Source organism: Piliocolobus tephrosceles, chromosome X (assembly GCF_002776525.5).
Source record: "Piliocolobus tephrosceles isolate RC106 chromosome X, ASM277652v3, whole genome shotgun sequence".
Lineage (NCBI taxonomy): Eukaryota > Metazoa > Chordata > Mammalia > Primates > Cercopithecidae > Piliocolobus > Piliocolobus tephrosceles.
In genome coordinates this window covers 57,105,193-57,125,924 of record NC_045455.1, presented here as the reverse complement: position 1 = coordinate 57,125,924, position 20,732 = coordinate 57,105,193, and the positions used below count along the sequence as shown (strand labels likewise).

The 20,732-nt window shown below is 36.8% G+C and overlaps 1 protein-coding gene and 1 long non-coding RNA gene across 3 annotated transcripts in view; one reads left to right on the top strand and one right to left on the bottom strand.

Annotated features, from left to right (window-relative positions):
• The window catches only part of DIAPH3 (diaphanous related formin 3), a 522,768-nt gene that overhangs the window by 350,306 nt on the left and 151,730 nt on the right, over window positions 1-20,732 (bottom strand). For both annotated transcript variants that reach the window (XM_023196219.3, XM_023196220.3), the window contains 4 exons: window positions 8,461-8,535; window positions 8,303-8,372; window positions 2,676-2,812; window positions 707-812 (listed from right to left, as the gene is read on the bottom strand). In XM_023196219.3, the coding sequence (XP_023051987.2) occupies window positions 707-812; window positions 2,676-2,812; window positions 8,303-8,372; window positions 8,461-8,535 (388 nt within the window). The remainder of the gene's footprint in view (window positions 1-706; window positions 813-2,675; window positions 2,813-8,302; window positions 8,373-8,460; window positions 8,536-20,732) is intronic.
• On the top strand, window positions 5,427-17,603 carry LOC111529325. The gene is made up of 3 exons (XR_002727393.1): window positions 5,427-5,495; window positions 13,340-13,427; window positions 17,179-17,603. It is a non-coding gene; the product is annotated as an uncharacterized LOC111529325 (long non-coding RNA).

Below are 20,732 nucleotides of genomic sequence, written 5' to 3'. Positions count from 1 at the left end.
CCTTATTATTCATGTAAGCTCAACTTTTCAGTTATTAACATTAAAACAATGAAAATACCTAATTCACCTAATTGGCAAAACATCTCAAAAGTTGAAGCAATTTATGAGACTAACATAGAATAAATAGTTCATATGACTATATCTTATACAAAGTAATCTAATAGTTCTACTACTGGAAAAGCAACCTAGGAAATGGTTACATTGTTGTGTGCCAAGATGTATCTGTAAGATAAATTATGACATAGTACAAATAGGAATTCTATATGTTAAAAAAATGCTAGGCCAGATGCAGTAGCTCATGTTTGTAATCTGAGCACTTTGGGAGGCCAAGGCGGGCAGATCATGAGGTCAGAGGAGATCGAGACCATCCTGGCTAACACAGTGAAACCCCGTCTCTACTAAAAATACAAAATAATTAGCTGGGCATGGTGGCGGGTGCCTGTAGTCCCAGCTACTTGGGAGGCTGAGGCAGGAGAATGGTGTGAACCTGGGAGGCGGAGCTTGCAGTGAGCTGAGAACGCGCCACCACTCCAGCCTGGGAGACAAAGCAAGACTCCGTCTCAAAATAAATAAATAAATAATGCTATAAAAGAATATTAAAAGGCATGCAGAGCTTCATAACAACGTTTTCATATAAACCAATCAAAAACAGTTAAAAGAAATATATGTCATTTAAAAATAGATTTTATATACACATAAAACTTACTTGCAGTTGAACTGAATTGTGCCGGAGGCCTTCCACAATACAAAAAAATCTGTCAATTTTTTTTTCTTCACCAGCTGAAGTTAAAGCTTCTAAAACTTCTTCAAGGCTATTAGAAAATTTGAGTCAATTAAATTGCAAGTAGCAAACACAAATGCCACAATACAATTGCTTTATCCTACTAAAGTCAATATCCTAAGCACCCAATATATTTTACAAGCAGTTTACCAAGTACATACCATGTATCAAGCACAGTTCTAAGCATATTACATTTCAATCAGTTATCCCTGACAATAACCCTATGAAGATGTTTATCAAGCATTTATACAATGCTTACTAACATCAGGCACCATTTAAACCACTTTACAAATATCAACTCATTTTAAAGTATATAACAACTGTTTGGGGTGGGTACTATAATTAACCCATATTATAGGTTAGGTGACTAAGGCAGAAAAAGGTTAAGCATTCTGTCCAGGGTCTCACATCTGTGAAATGGTAGAGCAAGAATCTGAAACCAGATAGTTTATGTGGTAGGCACCATATAAATGCTCTCAACCACTGCACTCTTATGCCTCAATAGTTTAAGTAAACAAAGCTGTATGATAGTTGAAAATATATAATAGTATGGTATTATAAATATTCAATTATAAAATATAATAATTATGCAAAAACTATACTTCCTCTTCTTTTAAATAGTAGTTAACAGCATCCAGCACACTGGAGAAGCTCACAGTTCGTGGACATGGGCATGCAGTCCTAAGTGTTATTTACAGGATATTGACACCCATTCTGAAACAAGGAAAGGGAAGGATAACAGAATAGGGAAGGGAAAAGAAAAGCAAGGAAGAGTCCAAGAGGAAAGAGGAGGAAGAAAAGGGGAAAAGAGAAGGTTAAGAGAGAATTAAAAAATGATGGGGGAAGGGGAAAGGAAGAAAGTGGGAAGGGAAGCTCAGAAAGCATAGGTCCACATAAAGTCACTCTTAGATTTGTACACCAACATTTATACGGTCTTAAGTACTGAAGCTGTAAGCCTGGCTTTGCAAGCTTGGGACTGCTGTTGGGTGTGGCTACACCTCTTCTATAGATAAACACTGTAGGCACGCTGCGGGCAGACTGCTAGGCCAAGGCGGAGTGGTGTCTTTGACTATCCAACCATCAAGCTGAACCTGCTCAATCCCTCCAACTCCAGCAGGACCTCCACAAGGCTGATTTTCAAATCAACACAGGAGGCTGCCCTTAGAGGGCTCTGCCAACTCCTACATGTGTGGGATATTTCTATTAGTTCTTTTGGTTGTTTAGTTTTTACATTTTTATCTTTTTTAAAAGGCATTTTAAATAATTTTTAAATGCTTCCTTATAATTAGAACCCTAATTTTTAAAAATCTTTATCTTTATAATTATCTTTAATATGTATGTAACAGTATTTAATTACACTCCTAACAAATGTGGTTAAGTTCTTTACAGCACTAGTATGTGCTTTATGCTCAAGGACTTTGTACCCTCAACCAGTAAACTACAATTACATAAATCATTTTCTAGTCTGCCTTACATATAGATTTCCAAATCGTAATATGTTTGCTTTTACAAGGGGATAGAGAAGACCTACAGTTTGAAATACTTCTATCTGGGGAAAAAAAAATCACATAAGAAACAGAAACGTTTATATATTTTCAAAGCCTTCATTTAGAATGTTTTTTAAATTTAGGGTTTCGGTTAAAAAAACAGTTTAAATATGATAAAGAAATCAGTTTTTCATAGAAGTATTTTAGCCCATAACTAATAAATCAATTAAGAGAAATAATTATTACTCAAAAATTTCCAGCCAATAAGAATCTAACTTAGCTGCTTAAATATTTAAACATTTATTCAAATTCTAGTAAATTCTAGCCTAAAGTAGATAATGAAACATTAAATGAATCAATCTGTATTAAATTATTATATGATTAGAGAAAAAATTGATAACACTTACATGCTTTCTTCCCCTACAATGCATACCGCAGAGAGAAGTTTAACCACATCTGTCATCATATTGGGGTGTCTGGGATCCATGGCTTTGGCCAATAAGGAAAGACTCCTCTCCTCACTCATAATTCTTTCCAAGCCATACTATAATATTTTGAAAATAAGATGTCAAATGTCAGAAATTAGTTAGAAAAATAATGCCCTGAAGGAAATGTAATTACTAAAAAATTATTATAGGATAATATATTTTTACACTTACCAAAGCTAAAAAATATAGACTGTGTAACACTCTAAAAAGTTCATGGCCAAGCACGGTGGTTCACACCTGTAATCCCAGCACTTTGGGGGGCAAAAGTGGGAGGATCACCTGAGGTCAGGAGTTCGAGACTAGCCTGAGCAACATGGAGAAACCCTGTCTCTACTAAAAATACAAAATTAGCCGAGTGTGGTGGCGCATGCCTGTAATCCCAGCTACTTGGGAGGCTGAGGCAGGAGAACTGCTTAGACCTGGGAGGTGGAGGTTGCAGTGAGCCGAGATCGTGCCATTGCACTCCAGCCTGGGCAACAAGAGCAAAACTCTGTCTCAAAAAAAACAAAAGTTCATAAGGGTATTCACTTTATGTCAAGAACCACAAAACTAAACCAAATAAAGATAACTCAAGGTGATGTTACAACAATACAGCTGATAATTATTAAGACAGGTTAATTAGCCAAATGGAGAAAGAGGGAAGCAGTAAGAAATATGGGATTAGCCAACAGAAATAAATGAAACAAACAGCCAGATACGGAACCAGACACTGAGGCCATGAAATCTTTTTCCTGGGAAGGAAGGTTGGTAAGAGATATATTACCATAAGCAAACACACAGATCAGCACTGTCCAAGAGAAATGTAAAGTAAACCACATGAGTAATTTAGAAATTTCAAGCAAGCAAAACTATTTTCAATAAAATTAATCCAATATATCCCAAATATTATTATTTCAACATATAACCAATATAAAACATTTATTGATGACATTTCACTTCTTTTTCTTCCTAAACAGTTGAAATTCAGTGTGTATTTTACACTGTAGCACATCTCAATTCAGACTAGCCACATTTCAAATGCTCAGAAGCCACATGTAGCTACCATATTACAAAATATAGGCCTAGATATTAGCATTTAGTTCATAAATAAGCAAAAACTGAAGTATGATTTGGGCAATTACCATGTAGAAACTGCCATAATGGGCACAGGTATTCCAATCACAATGGTATTTATTATAAGGAAAACAATGCGGTTGTAAACTCATTCTATAAATGGGAGATTGGGATTAACACAAAGTTTATTTACTACTGCCAGGAAGTCAAATCCAATTAGAAGATAAGAAATTATGTTAATGACATATCTATGAAAGATAACTGTCAAAATACAGAGGATGAATAGAAACAATAAAACAGTACTATTTACCCAGCATGCATCTCAGAGGATCCTACTAAAGCATGAGAAATTGACTAATCAGAGTTGCTACCAAACACTGAAAAAGGGCCTTATTCTCAGTTACAGGCCTATGAACTAAACTCAAGATCAGCACTACATGTAAGCATCAAAGTTGAATCTATAACCAGCTTACACCCAAGTACTTTGATTGTTATAAAATCCTATTTATAACTTTCCTATCTTGTATATGGCCATTTGTACTGGACTGAAATATTGCATTTACTTTAAACCACTATCTAAGAAACATAGGAACAATGGGGACAGTGTAAGGAAAGGCCAAGGGCCCCAGAATATGAATTTTGGAGAGATTAATCTGTCTTGTTAGTAATAGGGAAAAGTTTACAACAAGACAGCTAAACAGTCAGGAAATACTTACTTTTAAGATAGCCTGGGCTATTACCTAACTGGAAAAAGAATGAAAAGGCAGGCACAGGACCAGAAACTACAATATGCCTTGATAATCATTCCAGGGAATTGTCAGGTTTATAAAGTACCACTTAGATTCAATTCAGAAAGTCAGTCAATGATTACCAAGTACAGAAGAGCTGGCTCTGTCCTAATAAACCTGGGAATTGAGTAAAGCTTGCCTCTAGTATTCCCTCTTCCTTTCCCACCTACCTGGCTGTCCTTAGCTAACACCTGCCCTTCTAGAATCAGAATCCTGTGACTCCTCCAGCCACCCAAGGTGACTCATGCTGACTTCCTCCAAGTGATACTACCTACCTTCTCTGACAAGCCCTCTGTCCCTAAACCATCATGTATGAGAGGTGAAATAGGAGCATACTCTGATTTCACAGTTTTAACCATCATCCTGTGACCCCAAAAGTCCATACCAGGTAACATTCTCTGATTTTGGTAATGCAAAAATGTGTCACACTCATTTTAAGACTGGAATGAGGCCAATTACTACTACTCAGTATACCTAAATACAGAATTGCTACTTGTATAAAATTACTCTCAATTATTTAAAAAACATAGTAAAACAAAACAAAAACGGTTGACTCTGTGTGAGAAGTTGTCAACTTACCAGTGCTAGGATTAAAGTACATTTAATGAGGGCTGTTTTAGGTTAGAGAGGCATGACAAATTTTGAAAGTCTAAGGATGTATCTTTCCTGAATGTCAAGGACACACTCCGGACAATATAACTGGCCTGTTCTAAACTGAGGATCAATGCCAGGTTCCACTTGCATTCCACATGAGGCCTATTATTAGCTAACAGATGGAATTTCAGGCACTGAAGATGATGTTTTAGGTAGAAGAAAGTTAATGCCCTAAATCCTCATGTAGGATGTCCAACATCTGGACCCACACAGCATGACTACTGGTGCTGAGCAGCCACCCACAGTGAGTTAATCTCAGTGCAGAAATAATGTGGGTAAAGTTGCTGGCTTCAGGAGCAAAGCACCCTCACTTTGGGTGCACTCTTCAAAGCAATACACACAAAGTTAACTGACCAAACTGAAGCCTCTGTTCTAATTACCTTTCAATTTGAATATACTAAATTTTCATCCTTATTATCTTTTATTTTCTTTCCCCTAGGCAATTAAAATTCTCTTCCATTTAAAAAATACTCTTAGTCCAATTTAATGTTATAAGAAATTCACTTTCATGTAATGTTATCAAATTTGCTCATTAATTGTATAATTAATTACTAGTACCAAATAAGGCACATTTTTTTCCTCTTAAAACTTAAATTTTCATCATTCAATGAATGCTACTAAATACTGTATAAGTGAGGTTTAACAAATTTTGTACTTATAGATGTGATCAAATAAAGATTAAGAAAATCATTAACCAATCTTGAAGGGAAAAAAAAAAAAACTTTACCAAAAATTTCACATATTGCTAGGTTTAGAGTTCAGACACTATAAGTACCAATAACTTAACAGATAAAAGCACCAAATAAAACGGTAATATTTTATAGGTCCACATATATAAACTACAAGCAACAAAAATCTCTTAAGAGGATAATAGTATATTAATTAGAAAATAAATAAAGTTAAATCTTCCTCAGATTCATTCTGAAACAAAGTAAGAATATTATCTTCTATTTACCACCTTACTTTAACCATGATATTCTTCTAAATTCAAATTATGATCCAAATGCCCCTTTGGTTTAAAAAAAGTTCCTAGATTTTTTCTACTTTTGGCCTTTCCATCACCAATGAAATTCCCAATTGCTACATTCTCACTTTAGAAAGGGCTTCCTAAACTAGTTCTATGTACTTAGTGGGAAAAGACTTTTCCCTATCAGCAATTTGATTCTTTCATTCATTTACTCTTAAAACAGATATGTAAAAAGCTACCTTATATATCTAATATCTGATTTTCAAAGAACCATGAATTCAGCATAAAAGGAGTTGTGATTCCTACGTCACATATTTTCTTTGAAAATAATATCTGATTAGAGTAGGAAAGGAAGAAAAAAGATTTCATTGATTAAAAATAGAAAGCTTGCCTCCAGAAAATGCTTAAAAATACATTGTTTAATAAGACAAAAATAATTAGAAAATATAAATATTTGCTAATACATTTAGTAAAAGAAATACAAAACAAATCTTAATAATTGATGTACTAGTACTTAAGTGTGTAGCCCTATAAAAGTTTATTTTTAAATTAGAATAAGGCAAAATATTATAAATTAAAATTAATCAGAAATATACAGATGGTTTTGATATAAAACAAAAATAATCATACAACCACAGGTAAAATTTCCTCCAATGCTCTCTAACAGCAACTTAAACACCTATCATTACTTCACAAATCATGAGGTAGATGTGTTTAGATGCTGGAGCTTAAAGAAAAGGCATAAGATAATGCTAATTTCTGCAGTTAACAGTATAAAAGCAAAAAAGAAACATTGCTAGATAAACCTAACATCTAACTTCAGTAAAGAGCTTAAGAATTCCTCTTTACTTAAAGCTCTTAAAGAGCTTTAAGAATTCCTCGGGAAGGGGAACATCACACATCGGGGCCTATCATGGAGGGGGAGGGGGGAGGGATTGCATTGGGAGTTATACCTGATATAAATGACGAATTGATGGGTGCTGACGAGTTGATGGGTGCAGCACACCAACATGGCACAAGTATACATATGTAACAAACTTGCACGTTATGCACATGTACCCTAGAACTTAAAGTATAATAATAAAAAAATAAAATAAAATAAAAATAAATAAATAAAATAAAAAATAAAGAAAGAAAGAATTCCTCTTTTTTTCTAGTTTTTTTGTTTTGTTTTTTGTTTTGTTTTGTTTTGTTTTAGAGACAGGGATTTACTCTGTCTCCCAGGCTGGAGTGCAGGGATTCAATCACAGTTCACTATAACCTCAAACTCCTGGGCTCAAGCCACCCTTTCACCTCAGCCTCCTGAGTAGCTGGGACTACAGGTACATGCCACCATGCCCAGCTATTTGTTTTATTTTTTGTAGAGACGGCGTCTCACTATGTTGCCCAGGCTGGTCTCAAACTCCTAGCCTCAAGCAATCCCTCCTGCCTCGATATGCCAAAGTGGTAAGATTATAGGTGAGAGCCACAAGCAGGTTTCTCCCTTCTAATGTAAACTCTTTATGCAAATTCCTCCATATTATATTTGTTCTCAATATTACATCATTGCTCCATTTCTGAGACCTGCTTATATCTGTTTACATTAATTTCATTGTAGATTTTAAATTCCTAGAATATAGAAATCTTCCCAACTTGAACCTTTGGTAATAAGTATTATTGCAGCTCACACTTAATAATCATGATCTTAAAGCTGACTCATGCCATACTTTTGAGAGTTAAGAGAGAGAGAGGAAATGAAGGAAGGAAGAAAAGAGGAAGAGGAGCACAAAAAAAGTGGAGAAAAGGTGGTAGAGGGAGAAAAAAAAGAAAGAAGATGGGATTGTGGTGGGCAAGGTTGAGGGGGAGGAAAGGGTGGGGAGAGAGAATTAACCTACACATGAGGAGGAGTTCAGCATCAGAAGAGGTTTATTCATTATGAAGTTTCTCCTATTGCAAGACTGTTGAAACTAGAATTCAAGAAAATTCAATATTTTTCCATCATGACTGAAAAACACATCAGAAGGATACACCATCACTTTACTGCAACTGAAAATCATATATTACAAAACTGGTCATGGACAAATACTAATTACCTATGTACATACCTGCGTATTCATCAGGGCTTTTAGACACTGTATGACTTTATGTTGATTTTTCTTTACAACTTTTTCTTGGCTGTATTGACATAAAAAATAGCAGTGTTGGGATTATAACTGGACACATGAATGATGCTTACTTGAAAATAATTATTAGCAATACTTACATTTTTCCACTAATCAGTTTTTCCAAAATGTCCAGTAATAATCCAAGCCCCTCATGTCCAAAGTTTTCCACCCAACTGAAAAACAGAAAAAAGATAGTCACACATTGTCAGTAATGCAGCTTGTGTTATCATAATGTTATATACCTACAAGTATTTTATATTTGCTATATTCCTAATTGTAACTAAAACATAAGAATAACATCATATATAAAAATTATTCATGACTCATAATCTTGGTTGCGAAAGAAGCAAAGATGGGATATGCCGATAGTGTGCTAAACTCTGCTTGCACAAGTTTGTAAGAGCAGACTGTGCACCTCTCTTACATGCTTCATGTTTAGGGACATCACATGAGTAGCTTGAAATCAGCCACAGTGAAAGTATTCACACCAAAGAAACTGGCAAACCAATCAGAGCCATCCCTGCCCACGCACCCAGAGCTGGCTCTAAACATTTACCAGCACACCACTAATTACTGCCCATTTGGGGCTATGCCAAAGAAGACAAATTGTACAGGTGAGTAAAGATCTATGGAGGAAAGATGTAGATCAACATAAAGAAAAAGATTACTGGCAAAAATTAATCAAAAAAGGAGATGCTTTAGCAGAATTTCCCAAACCACAGAACTACATTCCTATAAATGTTAAGAATTTCCTAAGTTTCAAAGTTCAGTCGATTAAAAAAAAAAAAAAAATGCATTGCCAGTTTTTAAATGAGTATATCCATCTTCAGCAAACGAAACCTGTCCCATAAACCCACTGACCTAATCACAGGACTTTACGTAACTAGAACATTACTGTCACTAAACAACAGCTTGCCTGGATTACAGGAAAACTACCTTAGTAGAAATGAATACCTTCTTTCAGTGGAGATTAGTAAACCTAGGCCAATAAATAATACAATGATAATAATCTGTTGCCAAAAGAATGAAGAAAAGATATACATGTGTATGTTTATTTGGATGCATGTGCTTATATATGTGATATTATGTATGCATATATGTAGTGTTTGAACAATAAGACGTTAAAAACAAAATTTCAGCCAGGCACAGTGGCTCCTGCCTGTAATCCCAGCACTTTGGGAGGCAGAGGTAGGTAGATCACCTGAGATCAGGAGTTCAAGACCAGCCTGACCAACATGGTGAAACCCTATCTCTACTAAAAATATGAAATTAGCCAGGCGTGGTGGTGCATGCCTATAATCCCAGCTACTTGGAGAGGCTAAGGCAGGAAAATCACTTGAACCCAGGAGGCAGAGGTTGCAGTGAGCCAAGATCACGCCATTGTACTCCAGCCTGCGCAACAAGAGCAAAACTCCATCTCAAAAAAAAATTTCAAGGAATGAAAAACAGAACATTATAAAGAATAAAAACAAGCTTAAGTCATATATCAAAAACTACCAAAATATCATTTTTTCCTTAAGATACAATATAACATTTCTAGTGAAAACAAGAGAATAAAAATCAAATGCAATATATTTATATAAAAAATACAAATATTATTTAAAATCCAGCTTCTTCATTTGCACATTTCTGTAAACACAACTTGACACCTATCAATGTTGAGGATTTCTGATTTTACAAAAAAGAAAAAGAAATTTGCCATTTAGATTGGCAATCTCTTGTCAGACAATATTTTACTCATCTCTTGCCAGTGAAAGCCATGAAATAACTAATTTTTAAAATGGACTTAAACAGGAAAGATACTCTCTTGTGAAAGACTAAAGATTGCTATTATAGTTAAGGTAAGGAAAAAAGTTAAACAGAGATTGCTGTTTTCAAACCAGGATGCTACTTCAAAAGTGAAGGGTTTACTCTTTACTATCAGCGACAGACAGATTACCTATAGGCATTTTGAATCTTGTTTTCATGATTCATGAAAACAATACAGGATCTCACTTAACTGTCTGCCTTGTTGACATCCTATTCTGAATTTATTCCTATTTCACATGCAGCAGGGAAGTGAGGAGTAATCTGAGAGTTTTACTTGGGCTGACATTGAGATGCATGGAGAGAGACTGTTCATAAGGCACTCCTCTTTAATACTTCACAGAGGGCCTTCAGTATTTTGTTTGAAGTAAATTTTCAACCATCTCCATATTGAAAAGTATAGCCACAAAGATATTCTAAAGCCAACATAAATGGTTTCAGATTATTCATACTGCTATCACCTTTAATCATTGTGAAGAATAAAATCACTGTTCATCAAACCGCCTCACACCAAAACAGGCAAAGTAATTCTAAATTATGTGAATATAACAAAAAGACTTAGTTACACTTAATATGCTTATATTATGACCCATTATAAAATTTAAGAAACACAAATCCATGTAAATCAGTAAGTTCTCTGATCTACATAATTAATAATAAAAATAGCTACTTAAAATTTATTACCCTTAACATAATTATAACTAGAATAGTGGGACTCATAGATGGTCTAAAGTCAACTATTTCTAGACCCACTATATAACTCTCTCCTAAACTACAGAATATGAACTATTCAAATACAATTTATGCCTACTCACTCATTTTGTATATATAAACTAATTCTCTATAAAACAAAACTTATTAAAGTTCCATGTAAAGAGGCATTAAACCAAATCACTTCATCTATTACAATATTTTAAGTCACCGAGAGAATTTCTCAACAACAATAAAATGAGAGTTGGGCAATGGCCTTCTGAAAACCAGATTACATATTATATTTCATAAAACATGTCAAAAACAAGAAAAGTGGGACAGGGTACAGGGAAAGAAAACTGAGACACTTGACAACCAAAGAAACAATATAAAAATTAAAAGAAAGCTAACAAAAGTACTTATTAAAAAGATTAAAAATTAAATATGCATAAAATGTCTCCCTGTTTTCTTAAAAATTTGCAAACTCAACATACTGTTGTATTAACAAGTATCACTCATAAAGCAATAATCTCAAGTGTTTCACTCTCACTCCTACTATTTTCAGCAATATTATTTTTAAGGACGGGGTACGAATATCACCTCCTATTTCCACCGGAAAAGATGTTCAAGATAAAAAGTGATATTTAATAGGTAGGTCTGCTGTCTTGACAGAGGTTTATTGAGATCCATAGCTTTCTAAAAAATGAAAAATTTCTCATCATCAGTGTAAGAAGCAACTTAGAAAAAAATTATCAACTGATCTATAAATGATCAATCTCCAGGAACTAAAATCTGCACTATTTCTTCTGTGCCTATCAGCACAGTACCATCAGGCATTATGTGGTTCAACTATAAACTGCATTCATGGATAAATATGCACATGTTTCTTTTTCATGAATAAAAATGACATAGAGATCAGTATGACATTTGTATCAGAAAAAAAACTGCTTTAAAAGAGCAACCGTAGTGTGCTAAATACTAATTTAACACAAAATCTCTCTCTTAAAATTCTGTAACAGGAAATATCAAACTCCTCTAATTGCCTCAAGGAAAACTTCTAAGTACATTACCCTTTAGCACTTCCTAGTAGGGGTCTCAATATAGGAGAAAAGAAGAGATGAAGAGGTAATAAAACTTAATAAAAATTAAAACAAACAAACAAATAAACAAACAAAACAGTGGGAGAGGGAGAACAGGTTCCCAGAATTACAATGTTTAACCCGCCTTTAAATGGTCAAAAGCAGCTTAGGCTTTGAAATTCAGTTACTACTTCCAGAAACACAGGATGAAACTGAAAGTGTATAAAGTGGTTTCTGATATGTTGTTGGCTTTAGGAAGCAAATACACTCAGTCACCTCATTGAGCAAGACAGGCACAATCAGGTCTCAGATTTACCTCCTGGCCAAAAGGAACAAAGCACTCTCAAGTATTTTTTCCCAAAGACTGACCCTCCTACCCTTCCTTTGTTTTGTTTAAAGTTACTACCTTTCTTCCCAGATGTGCTGTAGAAAGGGAAAGACAAATGCATCACAAATTATAATGGAATTAATCTTGGAATTATTACCCTTATGATCTGGAATAAACATACCAGATCATAAGAGCAATCTCAGATCATAAGAGCAATCTTACCTGATGCACACTCCTTGAGTATAGGGACCATTTCTTATATATCATATTTATTCAAGCATGGGATAGACTGAGCACTCAATAAATCATTTTATAATGAAACTAAGTCCCTTCTATTGTTATATATAAGAGGTTCCAGTAACTTAGAAATAACATCTAGGTCTGCTGATAACCAGGCTTGTGGCCATTATATATGCAGAAATAAACACAGAGATGATAGATCTCCACACCATGACTGAACCTGTCTCAACCTTCAAGCTAGAAATTTCAATTGCAATTTCAGAACTGTTATTTACCCATACTGAATCAAAGATGATAAAACCAAAGAGAGGGTCTCACTCTGTCACACAGGCTGGAGTACAGTGGCACAATCATGTCTCACTGCCCCCTCAACCTCTTGGGGTCAAGCAATCCTCCTGCCTCAGCCCTCCTAGTAACTGGGACTACAAGCATGTGTCACCACATTCATCTAATTTTAATTTTTGTAGAGATAGGGTCTCACTATGTTGCCCAGGCCAGTCCAAACTCCTGACCTCAAGTAAATCCTCTCACCTTAGCTTCCAAAACTTCTGGGATTACAGGTGTAAGCCACTATGCCTGGCCAAGTCAGCCTTTATTAAAGGGAACACTGTGTTCTTGATACTGCACTAGATACGAGAAATACAAAACTGAATAAAATATGATCTCTGCCCTTGAAAAGATCACAGACTAGTGGTTAAAACAAATGTCGAACAAAATTATTTCCATAATGTAATAAATGCTATAGTCATGGCTCTCTGGGAACAGAACGTACAGTATCTACCTCTCTTGGGAACTTCAAAGCATCTGCTGTCTGACCTGAGTCTTTCTAAGCAGGAGGGCATACACACGAAGACATTAAACATAAAAGAAATGGCCTGTGCTGAGCAACAGAGAAAGCTGTATCAGAGATAAAACCAAACAGGTAAGAAAAGACTTGAGCTTGAAAAACCACATATATAATGCCATGGGCAATGGAAGGGCATAAAAGGACTAGGCATACGTAGTAAAGAAAGTAATTCTACCCTTTCCCAACAAAAGATCTGCACATCTTAAACTCAGAACCTATAAATATATTAGCTCATGTAGCAAAGGAGCAATTCAGGTTGCAGATGGAATTAAGGTTGCTAATCAGATGATTTTAAAATAGGAAAATTAACCTAGTTTATCCAGGTGGTTCCAATCTAATCATATAATTCTTAATTTCCCAGCTTAGTTAGAGAGATGAGATGAAAGAAAGCGAGTCAAAGCATAAAAAGGGATGGGCACCCTGGCTCATACCTATGACCCCAGCACTTTGGGAGGCTGAGGTAGGTGGATCACTTGAGGCCAGGAGTTCGAGATCAGCCTGGTCAACATGGAGAAACCCCGTCTCTACTAAAAAACAAAAATAGCTGGGTGTGGTGGTGAGTGCCTGTAATCCCACCTACTTGGGAGGCAGAGGCAGGAGAATCCCTTGAACCCAGGAGGCGGAAGCTGCAGTGAGCCAAGATGGTGCTACTGCACTCCAGCCTGGGCAACAGAGCAAGGCTCTGTCTCAAAAAAAAAAAAAAAAAAAAAACAAAAACATAAAAGGGACTCAACTTACCTTTACTGGTTTTGAAAATGAAGGAGACCAAAGAAGAGCCAAAAAATGTAGGTAGACTGAAAAACCTGGGAATGGCCCTCAACTGACAGCTAGAAAAGAAATGAGTCTTAATCCCACAATCACAAGAAATTGGATTCTGCCAATAACCCAAATGGACAAACAAATTGAGTTGAGTCTTTTATTCATAAACACTAGATGTCTCCATTTATTTGGATCTTCTTTAACCCCTTTCATCATTATTTTGTAGTTTTCAGCATAAAAGTCTATGGCTAATTCATTAAAATTATAATTATTTTTTGAGCAATTATGAATGGTATTGTGTTTTTAATTTCATTTTCCACAAGTTCATTGCGAGTACATAGAAATACAATTTTATATTTTTATCTTGAATCCTGCAACCTTGCTGAACTCAGTGATAAGTTCTAGGAGTTTTTGGTAGATTTCTTGAGATTCTCTATGTAAACAATCATGTCATTTGCAAATAGGGAGAGTTTTATTTCTACCTTTCTGACCTGCATGCCTTTATTTCCTTTTCTTGCTTCAGTGTTCTACCTAGAACTTCCCCGTGGTGTAAAATAAGCATCCTGAAAGCAGGCATCCTTGCCTTGTTCTCAATCTGTCTTAGAGGGAAAGCATTTAGTCTTTCATCAGTAAATAGAATATTAACTACAGGATTTTTTTAGATCTCTTTACCAAGTTAAGAAAGTTCCCCTCTGTATTAGTTTCCTGTGGCTGCAGCAACAAAGTACCACAAATTGAGGAGTTTAAAACAACAAATATATTCTCTTGTAGTTCTGGAAGCGAGGCGTTCAAAATCAAAGTGTCAGCAGGGCTGCCGCCTGGCACTCTGGGTAGAATCCTTCACTGCCTCTTCCTAGCTTCTGACGGAAGCTGCCAATCCTTCCAGTCATCACATGAGACTCTTTCTGTATCTCTGCTTTCTTTTTTTAAGGACACAAGTCATACTGGATCAAGACTTTACCCTACTCCCTTATGACCTCATCTTAAGTAATTACACTGCAATGACTCTGTTTCCAAAAATGGCCACATTCTGCAGAGAGAGGGTGTTAAGAATTTACATATATCTTTCTAGGTTTACAACAGAACTCACCATCTATTCCTACTTTTCTGAGAGTTTTCATTATGAACAAGTGTTGAATTTTGTCAAATGCTATTTCTGTGTCGATTCAAATGATCAAGTGACTTTTCCTCTTTTGCTTGTCAATACAATGCATTATATAAGGATTTTTGTAACTATATTTATGATGAACATGGGTTTGTAAGTTTGAGGGTTTTGGTTTTGTTTTGTTCTATCTTGGTACTGTATTGGTCTGGTTTTGCTATCAGGTAATTCAAGCCTCATTTGAAAAAAATTTAACTGCTCTCTGCTCTGTTATTTTCCGGAAGAGACTATGGAGAATTGGCATTAATTCTTCTTTAAGATTGTGGTAAAATTCTCCAGTGAAATCACCTGCACCTGAAGATCTTTTGCTGGGGAGGAGGAACTTAATTCTCTTAATAGTCAGAGGGCCATCCAAATTATCTATTTCATATTGGGTGTGTTTTAGTAGTTTGCGTTTTTTAAAGAACTGATCTAGTTCATCTAAGTTGTTGAGCTGTGTATTTAAAGTTGTTCAAAGTATTCCCTTATTACCCTGTTGATATCTTGGTAATATCTCCCATTTAGTTCATGAAATTGGCAATCTGGCCACTGATTTCAAGATGTTTTTATTTATCTTTAATTTTCAGTTTTTTGTTTTTTGTTTTTTTCCAGACAGAATCTTACTCTGTCTCCCAAACTGGAGGGCAGTGGTGCAATCTCAGCCCACTGCAACCTCTGCCTCCTGGGTTCAAGCAATTATCCTGCCTTAGCCTCCCAAGTAGCTGGGACTACAGACACGCACCACCATACCCAGCTAATTTTTGTATTTTTAGTAGAGACGAGGTTTCACCATCTTGGCCAGGCTAGTCTCAAACTCCTGACCTCAAGACACCCAGCCAACTCAGCCTCCCAAAGTGCTGGGATTACAAGCGTGGGCCACTGTACCCAGTCTAGTTCTCAGGAATTTGACTTTGATATGTCTGTGTGTGAATTTCTTTGAGTTTACCCTGTTTGTAATTCAGTTTATGTAAGTTTATATCTTTTGCCAAATTTGGGAACTACTCAGCCATATATATATATTTTTTTTTTAATTAATTAATTTATTTATTTTGAGACAGAGTCTCACTCTGTCACCCAGGCTGGAGTGCAATGCGTGATCTTGGCTCACTGCAACCTCCTCCTCCCGGGTTCTAAGCGATTCTCCTGACTCAGCCTCCCGAGTAGCTGGGACTACAGGCACATGCCACCACGCCCGGCTAATGTTGTGTTTTTAGTAGAGATTGGATTTCACCATGTTGACCAGGCTGTTCTCAAACTCCTGACCTCAGGTGATCCGGCTGCCTTGGCCTCCCAAAGTGCTGGGATTACAGGCAAGAGCCACCGTGCCCACTCTATTCAGCCATTATTTCTTCATGTACTTTTTTATCCTGTCCTCTTTCTCCTCTCAAACCTCCAATGACAAGAATGTTAGATCTTTGTTTACAGACCCATAATTCCCTGAGACTCTGTATGTATTTTTTTCCCAATCTATTTTTTCCTGGTTGTCCAGATTGTATAGTTTCTATCATTCTATAATCCAGTTCACTAATTCTTTCCTTTCAACCTCACGTTTTGCCTTTGAAGCCCTCCAATAAGCTTTTTACTTCAGTTATTGTATTTTTCACTTCTAAGATTTCCATTTGGTTCTTTAAAAGAAGAAATAAAGTTTCCTCTATTTCTTTGCTGAGACTTTCTATTTTTTTTCTTTTGTTTCGGCACATTCCTATTTGCCTATTATAACACTTTTATGACGGCTGCTTTTCAAAAGATTCTTATCAGATAATTCTACCATCTCTGTCATATCAGTGTTGTCATCTATTGTCTTTTTTCATTCAGTTTGTGATTTTCCTGCTTCTTGGTATGACATTTTTTTTTATACTGAAGCTTGAAAATTTGGGATATCGTGTTAGAAGATTATATAAATCTTATATAAACCTCTTATTTTAGTAAGCTTCCTGTGACACAGTTCCAGTGGAAGAAGAGAAAGCACCACCTTGTTACTGCAAGGTGGAAACAGAAGTACAAGAGAGATTCTTTGTTACCACTTTGCATGGATGGGAATCTAGGCACTCCCTGATGGAGAGAAGGACTGCCTCGTTATGCTCACCATGTAACCTACAATAGCACCATGGAAGGGGGATGTGGACGTCTGTTATCACTAGGTGGTGGTGAAAGCCCTGACTCTATTGGCCTCTTTGGACACAATGCCAGTGGGGAGGGGGAAGAATGCCTCATTACTGCCATCTGTGGGTAGAAATCCAGGCTACCCACTTTGCTTTTTGATAGTGGGGACAGGCGGTCGGGGGAGTGGGGATGGGGCCACAGATTTCTTTCTGTGGTATTCAGCAGAAATACAGGGCAGTTATTGCCAACATGTTCGGTCTTGTTTGCTGCCATTTTTGTAGTCCTTTGGTTTAAGAGAGAAGGCTTCTGTTGGGACTTCTTTGTTCTATGCCCACTGTCATTTCTGGGTTACTCACTTCTTTACCTCCAAATCTGACAAAAAGGCAGAGAGAAAACCCAGCAAACTCACAGGCATATTGTTCCTTAAGTACCAAGGTTCCTAGCCTGTCTTCTATTTGTTTCACATATAATGTCCAGTATTTCTACTTGTGCTTAGCAAAAAAAAAAAAGGAAAGAGTAGATTTAGTCTATCTTTCAAACACAAGTCTGAAACATCCACTGCTAGAGTGTGAGAATAGGCAAAAACTACCACCAAGAAAATCAGAAAAAGGCAGTGACAGTGGTAAGAAGAGAACCAAGTAAACCTGACATAACAAATCCAAAGGAAAGAAGAAGTTTCAAAAGATAGAAGAGTCAAGAGTCAAGTGCTAAAATGAGGTCAAATAAAATAAGGGCTAAAAAGAACTATAAATAAATGAATTCAAGAGCAGTTTGTAAATAATTCTGTGGAAGTGAAATCCTGATTGCAAAAGAATGAAAAGACAAAAGGGGTAGTAAGAAGAAAGAAAAACATATAATTTGGGATTAAAGAGTTGATGGAAGAAATTTGTAGGAGGACTGAGATGAGGATAATGAAAAAAAAAACTGGGTGCAATAAACACTATTACAAAAATAAACAGAGAATATTAGAGGAGCAATGAAGATGCTTACCGCACTTAGCTAGGGTCCAGGAACAAAACCAAACTTAAAAAACTATGCCTACAATCTTGAAGTGGAATGATGCTCATATATTTTAAGTTTAAAAAGCAGAAATAGTATATAAAGGGGTTTTCTATTATTATTCTTCAATGTTTTGGTTTACATATAAAAAATGTATTACATATGTGTAGCTATACAAACACATTCTTAATCATCCTCCACCTAGTCAGCTAATTCAAAGCTTGTGTTCTACTCTCTTATACATCCCCACACACTGGTCTCAACAGAACCAGTTGGGTTTGTTTCCAAATCCATTCTTGACAGTTGTACTTACTATTGTATTTATATAATTAATATTATATAAACAGATAACACACAATTGGGGGAAGAGGTACTTCTGTGAAAACTAAGCCTAACGATTTGGAAAGTTAAAAATAGATTACTTTTTAAATTGCTGTAAAAGTAAATGTGGGAACCAACTATATATTAAAGGGAAATCGTAGTACCAAAAAAAAAGGTTTTGTTTTTTTTTTTTAGCAGAAGTATAGTTCTGCATTCAGACTGCTTTACCAGAGCCTTTATGATCCTGTTCCACTTTAAAACACCAACATCAGGAAGACAATGCATTATGGGTACGCTTCTTGCAATCAGCCTTTGCCCACTCCAAGAAAAGGTCTGGGCTCCACATGAAATGTCTAGAGAAAAAATGTTTATCCTTTAGATTGAAAAAAAAAATGTTTGGGGTATATTTGAATCATTTATTTGATGGTTACATGCTTTAAGCAAATGTTTAACCAATCAACCAACGGTATTAGACAGGAAGACTTCCACTGTAGATAGTGTCTGTCTGTCTGTCTCTCTCTTCCTCCAAGAAGTTAGTGTCTATTTAAGTAGATAATATTATACACTTTTCTTGATATTGCTTTTGTGTATTTTCTTATTGTCCTATAATGAACTTATATTTTTTGTAATAAGAAAAATATTTTTAATTACCCAAAAGAATAATCTTACATGAATGCCTAGGGAAACACAAACCTAGACGGTTTAAAATCAATACACAGGGGCGGAGCAAGATGGCCGAATAGGAACAGCTCCAGTCTCCAACTCCCGGTGGGAGCAACACAGAAGATCGGTGATTTCTGCATTGTCAACTGAGGTACTGGGGTCACCTCACTGGGGAGTGCCGGACAATCGGTGCTGGTCAGCTGCTGCAGCCCGACCAGCTAGAGCTGAAGCAGGGCGAGGCATCGCCTCACCTGGGAACCGCAAGGGGGAAGGGAATCCCTGTTCCTAGCCAGGGGAACTGAGACACACAACACCTGGAAAATCGGGTAATTCCCACCCCAATACTGCTCTTTAAGCAAACGGGCACACCAGAAGACTATAACCACACCTGGCCGGGAGGGTCCCACGCCCACGGAGCCTCCCTCATTGATAGCACAGCAGTCTGCGATCTAACCACAAGGCAGCAGCGAGGCTGGGGGAGGGGCGCCCGCCATTGCTGAGGCTTAAGTAGGTAAACAAAGCCGCTGGGAAGCTCGAACTGGGTGGAGCTCACAGCTGCTCAAGGAAACCTGCCTGTCTCTGCAGACTCCACCTCTGGGGACAGGGCACAGCTAAAAAACAACAGGGGAAGCAGCAGAGGCCTGTGCAGACCCGAACGACTCTGTCTGACAGCTTTGAAGAGATCAGTGGATCTCCCAACACGGAGGTTGAGATCTGAGAACGGACAGACTGCCTGCTCAAGTGGGTCCCTGACCCCTGAGTAGCCTAACTGGGAGACATCCCCCAATAAGGGCAGTCTGACACCCCACACCTCACAGGGTGGAGTACACCCCTGAGAGGAAGCTTCCAAAGTAAGAATCAGACAGGTACACTCGCTGTTCAGCAATATTCTGTCTTTTGAAACCTCTGCTGCTGATACCCAGACAAACAGGGTCTGGAGTGGACCTCAAGCAATCTCCAACAGACCTACAGCTGAGGGTCCTGACTATTAGAAGGAAAACTAGCAAACAGGAAGAACACCTATACCAAAACCCCATCAGTACGTCACCATCATCAAAGACCAGAAGCAGATAAAACCACAAGGATGGGGAAGAAGCAGGGCAGAAAAGCTGGAAATTCAAAAAATAAGAGCGCATCTCCCCCTGCAAAGGAGCACAGCCCATCGCCAGCAACGGATCAAAGTTGGCCAGAGAATGACTTTGACGAGATGAGAGAAGAAGGCTTCAGTCCATCAAACTTCTCAGAGCTAAAGGAGGAATGACGTACCCAGCGCAAAGAAACTAAAAATCTTGAAAAAAGAGTGGAAGAATTGATAGCTAGAATAATTAATGCAGAGAAGGTCATAAATGAAATGACAGAGATGAAAACCATGACACGAGAAATACGTGACAAAT